The 16,952-nt window shown below is 48.6% G+C and overlaps 1 protein-coding gene across 1 annotated transcript; it reads left to right on the forward strand.

Annotated features, from left to right (window-relative positions):
- The first annotated feature begins 1,421 nt into the window (after positions 1 to 1,421).
- Positions 1,422 to 12,543, forward strand: GTSF1 (gametocyte specific factor 1). Its single transcript, XM_088537140.1, has 11 exons — positions 1,422 to 1,463; positions 2,616 to 2,713; positions 4,471 to 4,597; positions 5,005 to 5,091; positions 5,837 to 5,897; positions 7,096 to 7,177; positions 8,466 to 8,592; positions 9,507 to 9,593; positions 9,999 to 10,059; positions 10,284 to 10,365; positions 12,508 to 12,543. Exons 1-11 carry the CDS (start codon positions 1,442 to 1,444, stop codon positions 12,517 to 12,519), a joined length of 846 nt encoding a protein of 281 aa, XP_088393266.1. The 5' UTR covers positions 1,422 to 1,441; the 3' UTR covers positions 12,520 to 12,543.
- Positions 12,544 to 16,952: the final 4,409 nt, after the last annotated feature.

Raw genomic sequence — 16,952 nt, forward strand, 5'->3', positions numbered from 1 at the left:
CCAAGTGCTGGAAAAATCTCCTCATTGGGGGCAGTGCCTGCTTGTTGGAGGACTACGGCGAGATTCAGGTTCAATACACCAACGGACAGCTCTGGACTCTCTGTCAATGCCCATCTCAATTATTCACTTGATTGAGAAACATGCATGGCAACAAAATGGCAACAAAAGGCTCAGGCCCATGTGTGAGCCCTTGGGTGAAGGAAACGCAAAATATAATCCTGCTCCTTCTGATCATCATGGTCAGACCTTTTGATCCTGCTCTGTGTTATATATCAATTCCAATGAGAAACAGTTCACTGCAAGAGTCTGTATCCAGGTACACATCTCTATTCCTTGTTGGATTTAGTCTAGCTCACATTTCTGGAAGCATTTTTGTATTTTACTTATGTTTACAGACAAAAAGATGGGTAGAACCATGTTCACCTTGCAGGAAAAGGGCCTTTCTTACTATTTCCTTTCAAGAAAAGCCCTTACTCTTCCGGAGTTTATTATTATGATCCTAGAAGCATAACCTCTCCTGCCAGTTAAGTTGGCTCTACTTTTGCTAGTACTAGAAAGCACTGGTAATTTTTAAGTTTTTTTCTGGCATTTTGTTAGGTCGTATTTACCGCCAGAAAACCTTGCCCAGAAACTTCTAACTAAAACAGTGGGAAACACTCCAGTGCATCTTTTCCCCTGCCCACAGAAATCTGGGGATTGAGGATCAGCACCTTTGCTCACAACCACATGAGTCAACATTATAATCCAAATTCTCCTTGTCTGAAGCCACTTTTAGGGACATGTCACCTTGGGAAGCCTAGACTGTGAGCACACATTGTCCTGCGGGAGAAAAGAAGAGGGATAGAGGGAAAAGGTGCAGAGGAGAAGGGACTGTTCTCAGTCCTAGGGAAAAAACAAATGTATTTTCTTTGTGCAAAACTATCTAGATTCTAGCACATAAGTCATCCAGACACATGAAGAACAGGAAAGTAGTTACCATGGATTTACAAAAGAGAAATTGAATTTAACCAACCTCATATGAGGTTGAGTGGCTTTGGTGGATGGGAGCAGAGGAGCGGATGCTGTTTGTCTCAGCTTTAGCAAACACTATCTGCCATAACATCCTTATGGGCCAACTGGTGAAGTACCGGCGAGAAAGCCGGCAGTGAGTTGCACTGAAAACCAGCCCGTGCCACCGGGCTGCCCGGCTGCACCGCGTGCGCCCCGCGCCGGGCCCGCCGGGCCCGCAGCCCCCGCGCCGCGCTCGGGGCAGGGCCCGCTCAAGCGACCCGGGCAGCGCGGGGCGGGGCGGGCGCCGGGCCGCGAGGGGAGGGGCGGGGCCCAGGGGCTGGTTACCGCGGCAACGGCCCACCCTTACCGGGGCGGTCGCTAGGAAACGGCCCGCGCAGGCGCGCTGGCAGCTCCGCGCACGCGGCCGCTCGGCGCTGAGGCGGCGCCGGCCATGGAGGTGGAGGAGGAGTTCGGTGAGGCGGCCGGGCCCGGCCTGGGCCCTTCTACCCCACGGCCCCGTCCCCGGCCGCCTCGCGGAGCTCTCTGTGCCGCGGGGAGGCAGGTGCGGCGGGACCGGGCCCGGGCACCTCCAGCCAGGCCCTGTCCGAGGCGGCCGCTGCAGGTCGCTGGGTCTGTCTGCGTATCCAGCGCGGCCCCCGTGCCAGGCCTGTCTGTGGTGCCCGTGGGGTCTGGCGGCCAGGAAGAGTGGGAATCGAGTGACTTAACTGTGTTGAGCCTTTTTACCTGCTGGGGTTGTTCTGCTATGTCCTGTACTGTGGGGAGGTTCCATCCCCCCCCCCCCCCCCCACTCCTCCTTGGGCCCGTCCTCTTCCTCTGAACCCCTGTAGAGCCAGTTCAGGGAGCAGAACCACCCCTGGCTCTTTTGTTGGCAGCTGAACCGGGGCAAGGCTTGTTAGGCTTCCTAATGAGGAGAGAGTGTTTAGTTTTCAGCTGTTGTAATGAGCTAAGTTGGTTGAAGGGAGACTGGCATGCGGGTGAGTGGCAGAGCTGCAGACAAAAAACCCACAGTGCTTATCCTGGCTTTTCTGCCACTTTGTGGTTCGCACATTTTTGCACCCTTTAGAAGTTCTGATAGTTTTTCAGCCCCTAAATCACTGAATGGCTTTGAAAAACATAACTTGGATGTGCACCAAGATGTGCTTCCTCAGAAATAAAACTGTATTTTTTGGTGTCTTTCCTCCAGCAAGGTTAGCTTTTGGTTGAAAAAGATAGTGTTTGGATCAGCAGTGATCTCGAGGGCCCCAGTGTGTCGTGCTGCTGGTTCTCTCTGAGTGGTAAGGTAGCTGGAGAAGTGCCACCCTTCCCATTCACCTCAAATGTTAGCTGTGCACACTCAGCTAACGAGGTAACTTGAGGGGTTGTCACACACCGTGCTGCTGACTACTCTGTGTCGCTTTTGACTTGCATGCCAGTCACGTTCGGCTTCAAAATGAATTTATTTATGCAAAGCAATTAGTTTCAGACTAAGAGCAGCTGGTTTAATTCCCTAAGGGCATAGCTCAGATGTAGGGGTGTTTGTTTGTTTTAAACTTCACTGTTAATGATGCTATGGGATCTCATTTTTCTATTTATTTTGTTTTCTCTCTATTCTTATATCCTACTAGATATTTTGGATCCAGAAAGATTAGTGCAATGCCCATATGATAAGCATCATCAAATCAGAGCCCGCCGGTTTCCCTATCACCTTGTAAAATGCAGGAAGGTAAGTGAAACTGCTCAGCAAGGCACTGAATGCTGCTAGTTGTGTGTGTGTCAGTAAGACCTGTCTGGCTGGAGTAACTTTGTGCCACATAGCTTCATTTAGCCTGTATTTCTCTTGCTCTTTTTTTTTTTTTGTGGTTCACTCAATAATAACTTTGAGTGCATATTAATTCACATGACACCAATGTGGCTGTGCTGAGAAGAAATAGGTTCTTTTCAGGTAGGTCAAGGAGAAGATCTTGCAGCACACACAGGTTACGTTAAGTGTTTGCAATTTGGGGAGAGAATGCAGGCCAAGTTACATGCGCGCTTTCAAACAGGACGGAGCAGAGATAATTTGCCATTGAAATTCTTTCTGCTTTTCAGTGCCTGAAGCAGAACAGCTGCCTAGCAGTTTCCTTCGTATTGCTAATAACTATTTATCTTCCATCTCACAGAAACTGCTAGTCTTTGATTTAGCACCTATGGAAGAGTCTTTCCCCCACCACCCTCAACATTTATGCAGAATTTGAATATGAATCATATAATAGGATGCTTTCCTTTCTCCTCACCTGTGTCCTAATGCATTTTGTTTGGCTGATTTTTAACCTGTCAAGGATTACTGAGTTTTGCAAGCAGAAGGGAAGGCAGACTGGGCTTTGGGTCTTTGATTAAAAACTAATTGTTTCCCCTAAAGTTCACCAGTATGTTTTTAAAATACTATAGGAGTGTTGTATCTTCCAGTGAGGATAAAGGTGTGCAGTGTGTGAATTGATACCAGTACTTAAAACTGATTTGTTTTGATTGAGCAAGTAGTTTTTAAAAACAGAGTAAGAAAAGAGGAAATTCCCTTCTGAATTCAAGAGGCTTAAATTCCTCTTGTTCAGCCCAGGTAGACTGTGGTAATAATGAGCGTGTGGGTCGAGTGAGTAATGTTGACCTGTTGTTTTGGTCTGTGTTTTACCTAACAGGTGACTGGTTTGGGAAGATTAACTAATTGGGGGGAGGTAAGATAGTGTCACCCATCAGACTGTGGATCACATAGGGAGCTGCTGTATTAGATTCAAGAAGAGCTCAAAAGTTCTAATCACATCTTACCTGAAATGCCCCTTGCACTGGAGGCTCTTGCTGTGTCTGAGCAGAGATTGACCTTCCTGCTTCTTGATCTCTTGAATTCCCTTTGAGTGTGAGCAAACTCCATGCATAAAATCCAATAAAGGCTTTACCACTCTTTTCTCCCCCCCCGCCCTCGCCCCATGCATCAAAATGCAGCCTTGCCACAGAAAGAGACGACCCTGTTTAAGAGGAGCCAGTCAACTCCTGATAGCTCAGGAGAGGGTGTGACAACACGGCTGGAACAGCTGGCACAAGGTAGCTCCAGTCTAGCTGGTGCAGAAGATGAAGGTTGTGAGGGCACAACAAGCCACTTGTCCTTCTGTTTAAAAACATCTGAATGGTTGAGATGGGCTTCATATCTCGGCCCTGTTGTTTCCACGGGAGTTGCATCTGCGCAACTGAGGTTTAGCAGAGGGTGGTTTCACGTGAATCAGTTCAAGGATGGTTCATTTTTCCCAATCAGCTGCACTTTAGAGAGCAGGTGAGTGAGTTTCCCCACGCACTTACAGTGGGTGTTTGAGCCATGTCTTAACTCTCCTTGTTTAGTCTGCCTTTTAGCAATGTCAGGAATTGAGATCTCCAAAGCCTTTTGTTAATCAATAGAGAAGACAGGGTAAGTGTATGTAGTGGGTCCTGCACGTGTTCCGGGTTTCTTTTGCCTAGAGCTACCCTCAGGTTGCAAAGGAGTTGTCCACGTGCCCCTTCAACGCCCGCCACCTGGTTCCTCAAGCTGACCTGCGCGATCACATATCAAATTGCAATGACAAACGGTTCATCGAGGAAGAAATAGGTAAGAGCCACACATGTGTTCACACCTGGGACAAACGTGCCTTGTTTGTAAGGACTGCTCCGAGAATAACTGGAAAACAGGAAGCCCCATGTTGTTTGTGTTCCATCCCAGTGAGACTGGCTGGAGGGTGTGTGCAAAACCTGCAGATTACTTAGGCATCCTGCATTATGCGGTGTCATTTCTGTCCCCTACAATTACTAGGTATCTACTGCAACATTACAGTATTTTTGCAACAAATGTAGATTTGCCCTGAGGTTATTGGTCCTGTCTCCCTTCGTGGAAGCAGGTTTCCTCTCTGCTAAAGCACTTATGCCACCAGTTCTCAGGCACTGGAGACTTTTGATCCAAAGTGCCTCATGCTTCTGAAGCTGGGTTGATTGTAGTCATCAGGTTTTCTCTCTCTGAAGCGAGTGAGGCCAGTGACTTCCAGAGAAGGCAGATGAATTCTGTGAGCACGTGGCAGGCACCTCCGTGCGATGAAGACTGGGATACAGGTGAGGAACTTCCACATCTGCCTTCACCCTCATCCTGTCTTCAACTCTCCTTGAACAGTGAGAGCCCAGAGGTGCCTTCACTTAGCTCTCCCTTGTAGCATGCTCTGGGGTAATTCCTGAACCCACACATTTCCCTGCTTAGAAAACTGTTCCTAGCAGATATTCTACATGCTTGTCATGGTTGGTGTGGTGGTACCCCCAAAGGCCTGTTCACAGAATCCCAGAACGGTTGAGGTTGAAAGGGAACCCTAGAGATCATCCAGTCCAAACCCCTTGCTCCAGCAGGGACACCCAGAGCATGTGGCACAGGGTGGTATCCAGATGGGTTTGGAAGATCTCCAGAGCAGGAGCCTCCACAGCCTCTCTGGGCAGCCTGTTCCAGGGCTCTGGCACTCTCACAGGAAAGCAGTTCTTCCTCACATGGAGGTGGAACTTCCCGTATTTCAACTTGTACCCATTATCCTTTGTCCTTTCACTGGTCACCACCGAGAGGAGTTTGGCCCCATCCTCTCTACATTCTTTTCTCAGGTATTTATGCGTATAGAGGCTTTTGTTTCCTTTATGCGATGATGAAAATGAACAGATAATGACTTTTACTTTGCTTGGTTAAATGTCACAAGCCAGATGCTTCTGTCCTTCATGAGATCCATTCTTATTTCCTCCTGAACGTGTAGAAATATGACAGCGACACTGCTCATCTGCAGGGTTCTTGGTTCTGAGCCACAACATGTGTTTCCTTTTGCAGAGTCCCTGGAGCACTTGACTTCTCCATTTGTTCAGGGCATGGCAGACTATGGCATAAACGGGTAAGGAGAGAGGAGTTGGGTTTCTTACAGCCAGGTTTTGTAAAGATGAATATTGCTGCGTGCTTCCAAGGCAGCCTCAGTGGTTGGCCATGAGCTGCCAAAACTGAATGGCTTGGCTGGTGGTGATGCACCTCTGCTCCTGTAAGGAATGAGACAGCGGGATTTTCTGGCTTTACATAATAGCTCTATGTTTTCTCAGAAGTTTTCTAGTGGTATTGGAGCATATAGCCCTTCCAAGTACCCCACCGTTTAAGCAGCCCACAACCACAGACTCGCAGAACCCTTCAGGTCTGATGGAACCTCTGCTCCACCTCCTGCATACGCAGGGTCAGCTAGAGCACCCTGTATGGGACACTGCACAGGCAAATTTTGAACGACTCCTGAGGAGAAGAATCCACAGTCTCTCTGGGCACCTGGTTCCCAGGCTGTGCCCTGCTCACAGGGAAGATTTTTTTCCACATATTAAGATGGAATTTCCTGTTTTTGAGTTTGTAGCCATTGCCTCTTGGCCTGGGGCTGGGCACCACTGAAAATAGGCTGGCCCCATACTGGACAGCCTCACTTAAGAAATCAGTGCACACTGAGGACATCCCCCTCTCAGTCTCTCCCTTTGCAGGCTCAGCCCTGCTCCCTCAGCCTTTCCTCACAGGAGAGCTGCACCAGTCCCCTAATGATCTTCACAGTCCTATGCTAGACTATCTCCAGCAGTTCCAGGTCTCTCTTGTACTGGGGAGCCCAGGACCACACAGAAGACACGCCATGTGGCCTCAGCAGGGCTGAGGATCACATCCCACAGCACTGCTGGCAAGACTTCCTAAGGCACCTCAGGAGAGCAGTAGCCTTCTTGGCCACAAGGACATGTTGCTGCCTCATGGTTAACTTGTCCATGAGCACCCACAGTTTGTTCTTTGCAGAGCTGCTCTCCAGCAGGTCAACCCCCAGCCTGTACTGCTGCATGGGGTTCTTTCTCCTTCGGGGCAGTACCGTGCACTTTGCTTTCTTGAGCTCCATGAGGTGCCTCTCTGCCCAGCTCTGCAGCCTGTGCACAAGGCAGTGGATGGCAGCACATTCTGTGGGTGATGCATCCACCCCGGAGTACCCTCCCCTTGTGCCCCTGCTCTCCCCAGTACGGTATAAAATGCAGCACTTCGAACAAAGGGGTTTGCCAAGAGAACTGACTGAAGTCTTTGCGTTTCAGCACCACGTTGGAGCGTAAGAGTTACCTGCCTCCAGGTTTACGTGCCCCCAAGTCCTCTCCGTATGCCATGGCAAGGAAGCCTGTAAGTGATGTGTGTGAGTGGCCTTGACACTGTGACTTCTGTAGATGACAGCAGCTATCAAAATCTCCTGCAGCACTGCTTTATGGCCACTGCTGGAGACAGGAAGGGTGCTCTGTGCAGGCCTGCTTGAGAGCAGCTTTCTAAGTACTCTCCTGCATAGGTCATTCTCTGTGTCCTTTCTTTGAGGCATCTCCTGTGCTTTTTGTTGTTCTTAGTCTTGGCAGACCTGATTTACAGGGGTGCCAACTTAAGCAGCCCCACTGCCCCACCAATTTGACTGTGTCTGTAACCAAGTGCCTCCAAATTATCCAAACTACCCACTTCTCCTCCCTGCCTTTTAATCCAGATCATTTTCTTGCTTTGTGCAGCTGCACTTAATGTCAGACCTTGCTAACCCAGGGCAGGGGTGTAGCTGGCACTGCGTAAGATGACAGTACTGTAGAGAAGAGGGGGGGCAAAGTATTTCTTGGGCTGCATGAGGAGGTAGGAGGGAGAGAGCCTCTCTTGCTGGAGTGCCTGATGCTGAAATCATCAACACTAGCAGCAAAAGAAGGGGACTTTGAGGAATAAGTGACTGTTTCCCACTTGGAGTAACTAAAGCTGGTATTCACAAGGCTTTGCAACCATGACTTTCGCACAAATGAGATACCTGCACAGCAAGATAGTGCCAGCAAAGCCCTGGCAGGGCCTGGGATGGTGGTAAATCCCGCTTTTCTGACAGCGTTTGTTTCAAAGGATGGAACAATTTACAATAGTGGTTGATGAGCACAGCCAGCAGAACCAGTACCTGTGTTAAGATGTTACCTAAATGACAGTGCTCTGCCCCAAAGCCTGCAGGTCCAATGCTAGCCAGCTCTGTGGTTGTTTTGAAAGGCATAAGGAATTTTTCTGCCTTTGTGTCTGCCTGTTTAAAATTGTCTAAATGGTTGAGATGTGCTTGCTGTCTCGGCCCTGTTGTTTGTAAGTGCATTGCCTCTGTGATTTAAACCATGCAACCGTATTGCCAGCATTGCAGCAAGTTGTGGGGAATTTAGCCGAGGGTGGTTTCTCTTGAATCAGTTCAAAGGTAGTTTGTTTTTCCCAATCAGCTGCACTTTAGAGAGCAGGTGAGTGAGTTTCCCCACACACTTACAGTGGGTGTTTGAGCCATGTCTTAACTCTCCTTGTTTAGTCTGCCTTTTAACATTGTCAGGAATTGAGATCTCCAAAGCCTTTTGCTAATCAATAGAGAAGACAGGGTGAGTGTATGTAGTGGGTTCTGCACATGTTCTGGGTTTCTTTTGCCTAGAGCTGCCCTCAGGTTGCAAAGGAGTTGTCCACGCGCCCCTTCAACGCCCGCCACCTGGTTCCTCAAGCTGACCTGCGCGATCACATATCAAATTGCAATGACAAACGGTTCATCGAGGAAGAAATAGGTAAGAGCCACACATGTTTTCACACTTGGGACAAACGTGCCTTGTTTGTAAGGACTGCTCCGAGAATAACTGGAAAACAGGAAGCCCCATGTTGTCTGTAGTTTTGTGACTCAGAGGAGTGTTTGGAAACAAGTCACATTCCCTTCATTTTTTTTGCGTTGCCTTGTGGGAGTCCTGCGGCTGTGGAAAGCAAATGGAAAACTATTTGTTACCAGATTCCTTGAATAAAAAGGTGCTGCCATAAACTGCAGATGGAAGTACCTCTAGCAGGAGCTAGGATCTTTAGTGAGCAGAAAAATGGACCTCCTTTTGCTAGAGGACCTCTCTTTTGCTGATCTGCCCTTGTTGCAGCCTGACACTGGTGCTCTGAGAAAAGTAATTCTCCACCAAAATCCCTGCAGCTCTTCTCCTGCAGAGCAGTCTGAGTAGCTCCCTCCCAACAAGAAATGGGGCAGCTTCCTTTGTCCTCCATCCCAGTGAGACTGGCTGGAAGGTTTGTGCAAAACCCCCAGATTACTTAGAAAGACATCTTGCCTTATTCACTGTCCTCCCCTAAAATGCCTGTGAAACTACTGCCATGATACAGCAGCCCTCAGCCTCATGTAGAGCTGTCCCTAGGCTTCTGGTGATGCCTCCCTTCCTGGAAACAGGTTTCCTCTCTGCTCACATTTCTGTCAGCAAGTCTCACACGCCAGAGAGTTTCCTACTTGTTGAAAAAGCCGCACGGTTATTCAGCTGCACACACTGAAGCATGCGAGTCTCGACATCTGGCTCCTGGGATCAGCAAATGCAGCCTGTTTGCATTGTGGGGGGTTCCTCTCTAAGGCCAAGAGCTGTTTGTAGCTTGATCCGAAGTACCTTATACTCCTGAAGCTGGGTTGATGGTAGTCATCAGGTTTTCTCTCTCCCTGAAGCCAGTGAGACCGGTGACTTCCAGAGAAGGCAGATGAATTCTCTGAGCACGTGGCAGACACCTCCATGTGATGAAGACTGGGATACAGGTGAGGAAAACTCCAATGTTGTCCTCCAACTTTACCTGGAACAGTGCCTTTGCTTAGGTCTCCCTTGTACCATGATCTCATTGTGGTCATTCCTGAACCCAAGCATATCCTTACCTGGAAAACTGTTCCCAACAGAGCTATTCTACATGACCACCACAACTGGCATGGCGATTCCTCCAAAGGGCTGTTCCTTCCCAGAGAGGCTTTTGTTTCCTCTGTGCAATGATGAAAATGAACAGATAGTGACTTTTACTTTGCTTGGTTAAATGTCACAAGCCAGATGCTTCTGTCCTTCATGAGATCCATTCTTATTTCCTCCTGAACGTGTAGAAATATGACAGTGACACTGCTTATCTGCAGGGATGGTTCTTGGTTCTGAGCCACAACATGTGTTTCCTTTTGCAGAGTCCCTGGAGCACTTGACTTCTCCATTTGTTCAGGGCATGGCAGACTATGGCATAAATGGGTAAGGAGAGAGGAGTTGGGTTTCTTATAGCCAGGTTTTGTAAAGATGAATATTGCTGCGTGCTTCCAAGGCAGCCTCAGTGGTTGGCCATGGGCTGCCAAAACTGAATCCTGGGAGGAGGGAAACTTTAATTAACAGTGAATGTTTCTGTGCTGCTGGCTCAGCATTACCTGTTTGGGCAAGTGGGTTTGCCAGGGGAACTGACTGATGTCTTTCCTTTCCAGTACCACTTTGGAACCTAAGAATTCCCTGCCTCCAGGTTTACGTGTCCCTAAGTCCTCTCCGTATGCCCTGGCAGTGAAGGCTGTAAGTAATGTGCATGTGTGGTCTCAACACTGTGACTTCTGTAGACGATGATGGTTAGCAGAATCTCCTGCTGTAGCGATGTTTTGTGGCCACCACTGTGTAGACTGGAGAGGCACTAGGTAAAACACTAGGTCTTGAGAGCAGCTTTCTAGGTATCTGGTCCATGGATCATCTTCTGTATCCTTTCTTGGAGACCTCTTCTGTGTGCTTTCTCCTGTTTCATAGTCTTGACAGACACCCAAAAATAGGGGAGCCAACTTAAGCAGCCCCACTCTCCTACCCCTCTGATTCTCTAATCAGCTGCCTCCGAATTATCTGTAGAACTAGCGCTGCCAAAGATGGCTCTTCTGGAGAGGAGGGGTGGAAATCGATATTTCAAACTGCGTGAGGATGTGGCAACTTCTCTTGTTGGAGTGCCTGACACTGAAATTACAGACCATATTTCACCATTATCAGGAAAACAAAGGCTTCAAAAGGGCCTTTGAGAAATAAGTGACTGTTTCTAGCTTAGAGCAACTCATGATTACCAGTGGTGGTGCAGTTTTCATACTGTCGAGCTGAGTTTGCCAAACAAAGCTGAAACTTGCTTGTAGGTGAATGTTTCTCCTGAGGTGATGAGTGCTGTTCCAGCAAAGGCTGTTCTGAGTTGGAGAGTGGAGGAAATTTTTGTATTTTCCTTCCTTTCACAAGCTAAACTTGTCACAGTTTGGAGAGTTAGTCTCTTCTCCCTGATCTCTTCATTTATGAAAATCTGGTCACTCCCTGCACCAAATGGTCCTTTTCTGGCTTTCTGGGAACACAGAGCTGATGATGATGACAGAGATTTCCCTGGAGCTGACTGCAAGTCTCTGTATGCTGGAGACCTGACCACACATGACTGTTTTGCAACATTTGCAATACTAACCAAATGGGTTCCGTGAGCTAACGTCACCTGCCTTTGGTGATCTTTATTAATAGTCACTGCTCTTCAATAAATGGGCTTTGTAGAGTTACAGTGCACCAGCTCAGAAATCTTCCCCTCCTCAGGCAGCAGTGATTAACAGGAAGAACACAGGGCCTAGCAAACATCTGCAGGTTCACTTGTCACATGGCAGCATGGATGAACTGCCTGCACAACTGGTGAAGTCGTGTTTGTTTCTGTCGCTTGGGAGCAGCCTTTTGAAGAGGTCTTTTGAAGTAGCCATTACCTTAAGTATTGGGGAGGATGGTTTTAAGGAGAGGATTGGCTGATCAGGTTCCTGTTCTGAGCTCAGAGCTCTGCTCAATCTCTTGGCAGCACATACAACTAATGAGCAGCTTCATTAGTTGAAATGGGGGCAGTTGTAATGAGGGCCACTGTGCGTCACGGTCCTCAGACAAGCAAGAGCAGGAGGTGGCAGCATGGAGAGTTGCACCCACCACAGAAATCTTGACCTTCAGTCTGATGCTTTAAAACAAATGTGTGTATTTGCCAAAGTTTCCTTCAGAGTTGCATCCTTTGCTTGATGATGTCTTGTACTTGAGGAGAAATGAGGAGAAAGGATGATTCCAGGTATGCTGGGCAAAGGGAGAAACACCCTGTATAAATTGTGACTTTGTGTGAGTTCAGGCCTTGGTGTAGCAGGAACATGGCTAGTCCCGTTTCAGTGGAGGTTAGGAACTGCACAACACAATACTTCCCAAGAATTTCTACCCTGCACCATAAGGACGTGTCCTGTTTTTGCAAAGAAACAGTACGTATTACTGTTTTCAGGATTACATGGTGTCTAGAGTGATTTCTCTGGACTTTTACCAGAAAAAGTGGGGAAAAAGTAATTGGATGGTAGAGGAATGCAGGGAAATTTCCTTGTGGTAAGCTATGATCACAGGATCTGAAGCTAATGAAGTCCTATTTGAGGACCTGTTACAGCCTGAAAAGCACAAAATCAGTTTTTAGAGTTTTTCGCGCTTCTGAGTAAGGTGAGATATCCTGCTGTGTCCCTGCATAAGGGCAGACTGTAATCATTTATGTCTCTGGAGCAGTCAAACAGGAGGATATTTTTCTATGCATGTCTTTTCTTCTCATCTTTTCAGCATCCAAGATGGTCTGCTTAGGGGATGTAAAATGAACAGTTTGAGTAGTAAATTATACTACCATTTACAGACACTTTGTTTTCTTTCTAGAAAGCCCCATGATCCCTCCGTGGCTGCTGGGAGCCTTCGCTTTGTGGCATGTGGGTGTACGGCACTTCCCACCATGAGGAATTCCCACAGTGTTCATTATCTTACAGTAATGCACAGTAGCAAACAGTTGGGATTTAAACAGTACTCTAACTACTTGTCCAGTCTCTGTTAGGGTTTTGTAGTTCTTTAAAGAATAATTTTCCAACCTTTTAATGCATTTGAGAGTTCAGACAGAACTGTTCTTCCCTGTGGCAGGAGAAGCTGGTTTAAATTACCATTAAAGTCTTTAGGATGGTGGAAATGTTTGAAATAAAAGGTATGCAAAGTGTTTGTGTGTACACACACGCACACACGCACACACACACACACACACGCACACACACACACACACACAAAAGGGATGTAAAGTATACACTTTGTAAACACAGAGAATTAAGAAACATCATATCTGGCATTTGTGTAGAAAGAAATTGCTACCAAAGGTGTTTTGGAAAAATGTTCCTCATAGTACTAATCTTCTGCCATTTGTAGTACTGCCACTGCACAATAGTCCGTGTTGACAAGCAGGTGCAGTTGTCTTCTCCAACTCTTGTTCAAAATGGCAATTTAGAATAAAGCAATTGCTGTGAATCCCCTTGGCTCCATTTTTATGTTCTCTAAAGACTGGCTTTGATGGTCTTTGTCTTGTTTTATTGACTTAAGGCATCCTCTACCCTCTGACCGTTTCCATTTTGCCCCTGCCTGATTCGCTGCTGCCCCCTCACCCTGTGAGCAGGTAAAGGAGCTCAGTTAAAGGCCAGCAGGTGGAAGAGGGGCAGGACTGCTACCTGCTTCTGTTGGGTCCCCCTGTATTTGCTGCCAAGGGCTGAGCTGGGGCTGTAGCCCCTATAGCCCTGCCTGCCTCGCAGGGGCAGCCAGCAGAGCGGGGCTGGGGGCTGTGCACCCTGTCAGCTTCCCTGGCCCAGGTGAGTTTGTGCCATGGGATCCATGCAGCCAACACAGGCCAGAACTGTGAAGTCACAGATCTTTTTAGGCACCCTTCTCTAAGGGGGACTGTGCACGGGCCAGTGCTGGTGAAATAGTGTAAGGATTTGGGGAGGCAAGATTAACTGTGAGGATGTCAAAAACATGACTGACCTCCAGCCTTATGGTTATTTGAACCCCAGTGTTATCTACTGTTAAGGTATCAAGATAAAGCTCTCCTGAGCTTTCTGCCTTTACCACAGGGCAAGGGACACCTGATTGAAGAAGGGGGGTGAGTGCCCCCTCCTGCAAGAGGTCTAAGAGCCTCCACCTGCTCAGAGCCCCTTGGGTTAAACCCTCAGCTCCGCTTGCGGCTGTGCAGGAGCGGAGCCCTTCCCTGTGTCCAGGAGCAGCTGGGATGTGGAGCAGGGTCATTCCCTCCCGCCAGGCCGGGGAGCGTTTCTGGGTGGGCACCTCTCTGCCCTGGGAGCTGTTTGGCGGTACGAGCGCCTCTGAGCTCACTCTGAGCACCCCACCAGGCCCTCCCTGCCTGCTGGGCCCTTTCTGCCTTTAATGCGCCACCTGCTCCAGGGGGCCAGGACTGGTCTGACAAGAAATCCCTGTGGAAATGCGGGAAATGAATGGTTTGGGTTGCAGTCTTTGGCCTATGATTAAAGAGGGAGGAGAGGAGGCTGCGTCTACCTTTAGGCATCGATTCCTTCGTGGTGTGAAGCCTCAACACGCTGGAGCTGCCTCTCATTTCTTCCGCTGCCTGCAGCCATGTTCGTGTCTGGTGGGTCTCTCTGCCGAGTCCCACCTGTTTGCAGCCGTACAAGTTGCTCCACCCCATGGTTGGATGCACCCATGTTCTCGCTACAGCTCTCAGCTCTGTCCCTGCCATCCCAGCGTGGTTCTGCGCAGCCCTGGTGAAGGATGGAGTCTAGTGGGACCCCCTGCCCTGTGCTGCACCCCCCGCTCAGGCTCGTGGGAGACGCAGGGGCTGGAGGACGGTGTGGTACATGAGCCCACACGGATCAGCAGGGGGAGGTCAGGCGGACCGCCCGTGTTAGGCTCTGTGCTCCCCAGGGGCTGCCTGGAGTTCCTGCTGGGTCCTGCCTGGCACGGGCACCCCCAGGCTGCTCCCAGGGAACCCTGCGCCTCTGCACTTGGCCATCAGCTACACCTGGCCCAGGGACACTGTGAGAAGGACCTTCTGCCCCCAGGCCCAGCCTTCCCCGCTGCTCTCATCTGCAGGCTGCAGAACATCCTTCCTCCTCTGCCCCGCTCCAGGTCCTGGGGGAAGGGATCAGCCCCTTCCTGCCCCTCTCTCCTGGCTAAAGCCAGATCTAAGTCCAGCTTCACTGATTTTTCTCTGTGCTGGGGGAACAAGCGGCTCTTTCTTCATTCCTTAGATCTTCCCTGAGCTAGGCGCAGGCTGGAGTAACCTTGGCTCCCACAATCTGACCAGCTGGCAGCAATTTGCACTGCCTAGATCCACAGGGGCCTTTCCCTGCTGGCACCACAACTCCCTACAAGTCCATGCAATCCCTGGTCACAGCCAGGGACACCCATTTCTCCTCCTCATCTTCACTTTCCCCAGCTAGGAGATCCTATGGAGGTGCAGAGACTGCAGTGTTGCCACACATATGGTCCATGTCCTGTATCAGCGTGAAGCTGGAGAACTTGCTCCCCACCTCTCATCCTCCCAGCAGTTTGTATGTGCTTTTCTTCCCCAGTGTTGCCGTCAGCTAATACAGATTTGGGATAGATGATGCACTTGTACTTCCCAGCTGAGATTTGGGAGAAGAGCGTGTCCATCTGTCCAGTGTCCTTCCGTTGAGGGAAGAAGGGTCCCTGTTACTGCAAATCCGCAGCTTTGAATCCATTCATGTTAACAACAGTCCCTCCTATAACCTCATCATTACTGATAACTAAACAGTCCTGAACTATGTCTGTTTCTACGCACTGCAGAGAGCCAAGAGGGAGAAGAAACAGAGGAGAGGGAACACTTTCCATCGCGGGAGAGTTTTCAAGCAAACAAAGTGCTGGAGGTGGGAGAAGGGAATAGATCAATGGTTGAGTAGAAAAGCACCAGCTGGGGAAAAAAAAAAAAAAAATCCCTCCATGTATATCCTCAGAAATGGATGAGATCCTGGTAGTGTTTTGCCTTTGGAGTTCAGTGTCACAGCAACTTTGGAGCTCAGGTTGCTGGGGCAGCTGGGGTAGAGGGGCTGCCTGCTGATGGAGAGGTGTCCAGGGACCCTCTCCAGAGAGGACAGACCTTAAGTTCTCTCTGGCAGCAGGTTGACCCTCTCTAGGGTTACACAGATCAGTGGGCTGTGAGGTTTCCTTTCGCTGCCTGGGGGGGGGGCGCCTCCTGCTTCCAGCTTTGCTTTCTCAGAGGAAAGGGGAGCTCAAGATGACTGAAAGCGACACAAGGTCTCCCTCTTCTGGCCGATCAGCTTCTGATCTTAGACGCTGCCTTTACAATCAAACCAGGAGAGGGTTTTATGGTTCCCCCATCACCACTTCATTCTCCTTTTCACCCTCCACCCCTTGCCTCCCTAAATCGGTATGCAAAGATGCAGTATCCAAGCAGGATGAAAAACCAAGAGCCAAATGCCTGGCTCTTGGTGTTTTTTAACACATATCACAATCATGCATTATAGGGTTAACATTTTTGAAACATTAAACACACAGATGCTTAGTGGTTAAGCTTTGATTGCTAGACAAGTATAAACATCCTCTAACACTTATCTGTACCATCTTCCTTTGAAATTATTTCTATCCCATCCAATCATAATTTCCTTTATTCATTATCTGTTTCTTCAATCAGCACTTACATTAACTACACTTCACTTTTTCCTTCAGACTACTAAAATACTGACAGTTTCAAAATTTGTTTCAAAACTTATCCTGGTTTTATACTCACCTAGATTTCTTCTACACATCCACTCGTACGATAAAGCTCTTCTACACTCACACTCACACTACTTGATCAACATTGTTTCTGCCTTGAACTGCTTCTTACCATGTTGAAGTTGTCTAGGAGAGCCCTTTGGAAGATAAACCATAAAGAGCTCTCTCAGCAGTTGCTAGTATTATTAATTTCCTTTTCTTTAGTCTTTTTCCAGAGCTTTAACTAAGACTGCTGAAGGCTATCTATCTATCTAGTTTATATCTATGCCTTTGGACTTCTTTTTCCCTCACATTTTTCTATTCTTTGCTGGATATTGTCTCATTTAAGAGGCATTTCTTAGATGTGGAGAACTTCGATTACTGCACAACAAACAAAAGAAATAGATAATTGCAAGGCAAAGAGAATCTACTCGCACATCTAGTGCTCTCATCCGTTTGGACTCAGGGCAGCTCCCACCTGCATCCTGCTGCCCCACCAGCCAGCAGACACTGCCACCACCTGGGCCCCATCCCAGAGCCACCCCGGACGCAGGATCACAGAATCCCAGAATCCCGAATGACTG

This window comes from Tinamus guttatus, unplaced genomic scaffold (genome assembly GCF_059628265.1).
Source record: "Tinamus guttatus ecotype Peru unplaced genomic scaffold, ASM5962826v1 Tinamus_guttatus_pri_ptg000732l, whole genome shotgun sequence".
NCBI lineage: Eukaryota > Metazoa > Chordata > Aves > Tinamiformes > Tinamidae > Tinamus > Tinamus guttatus.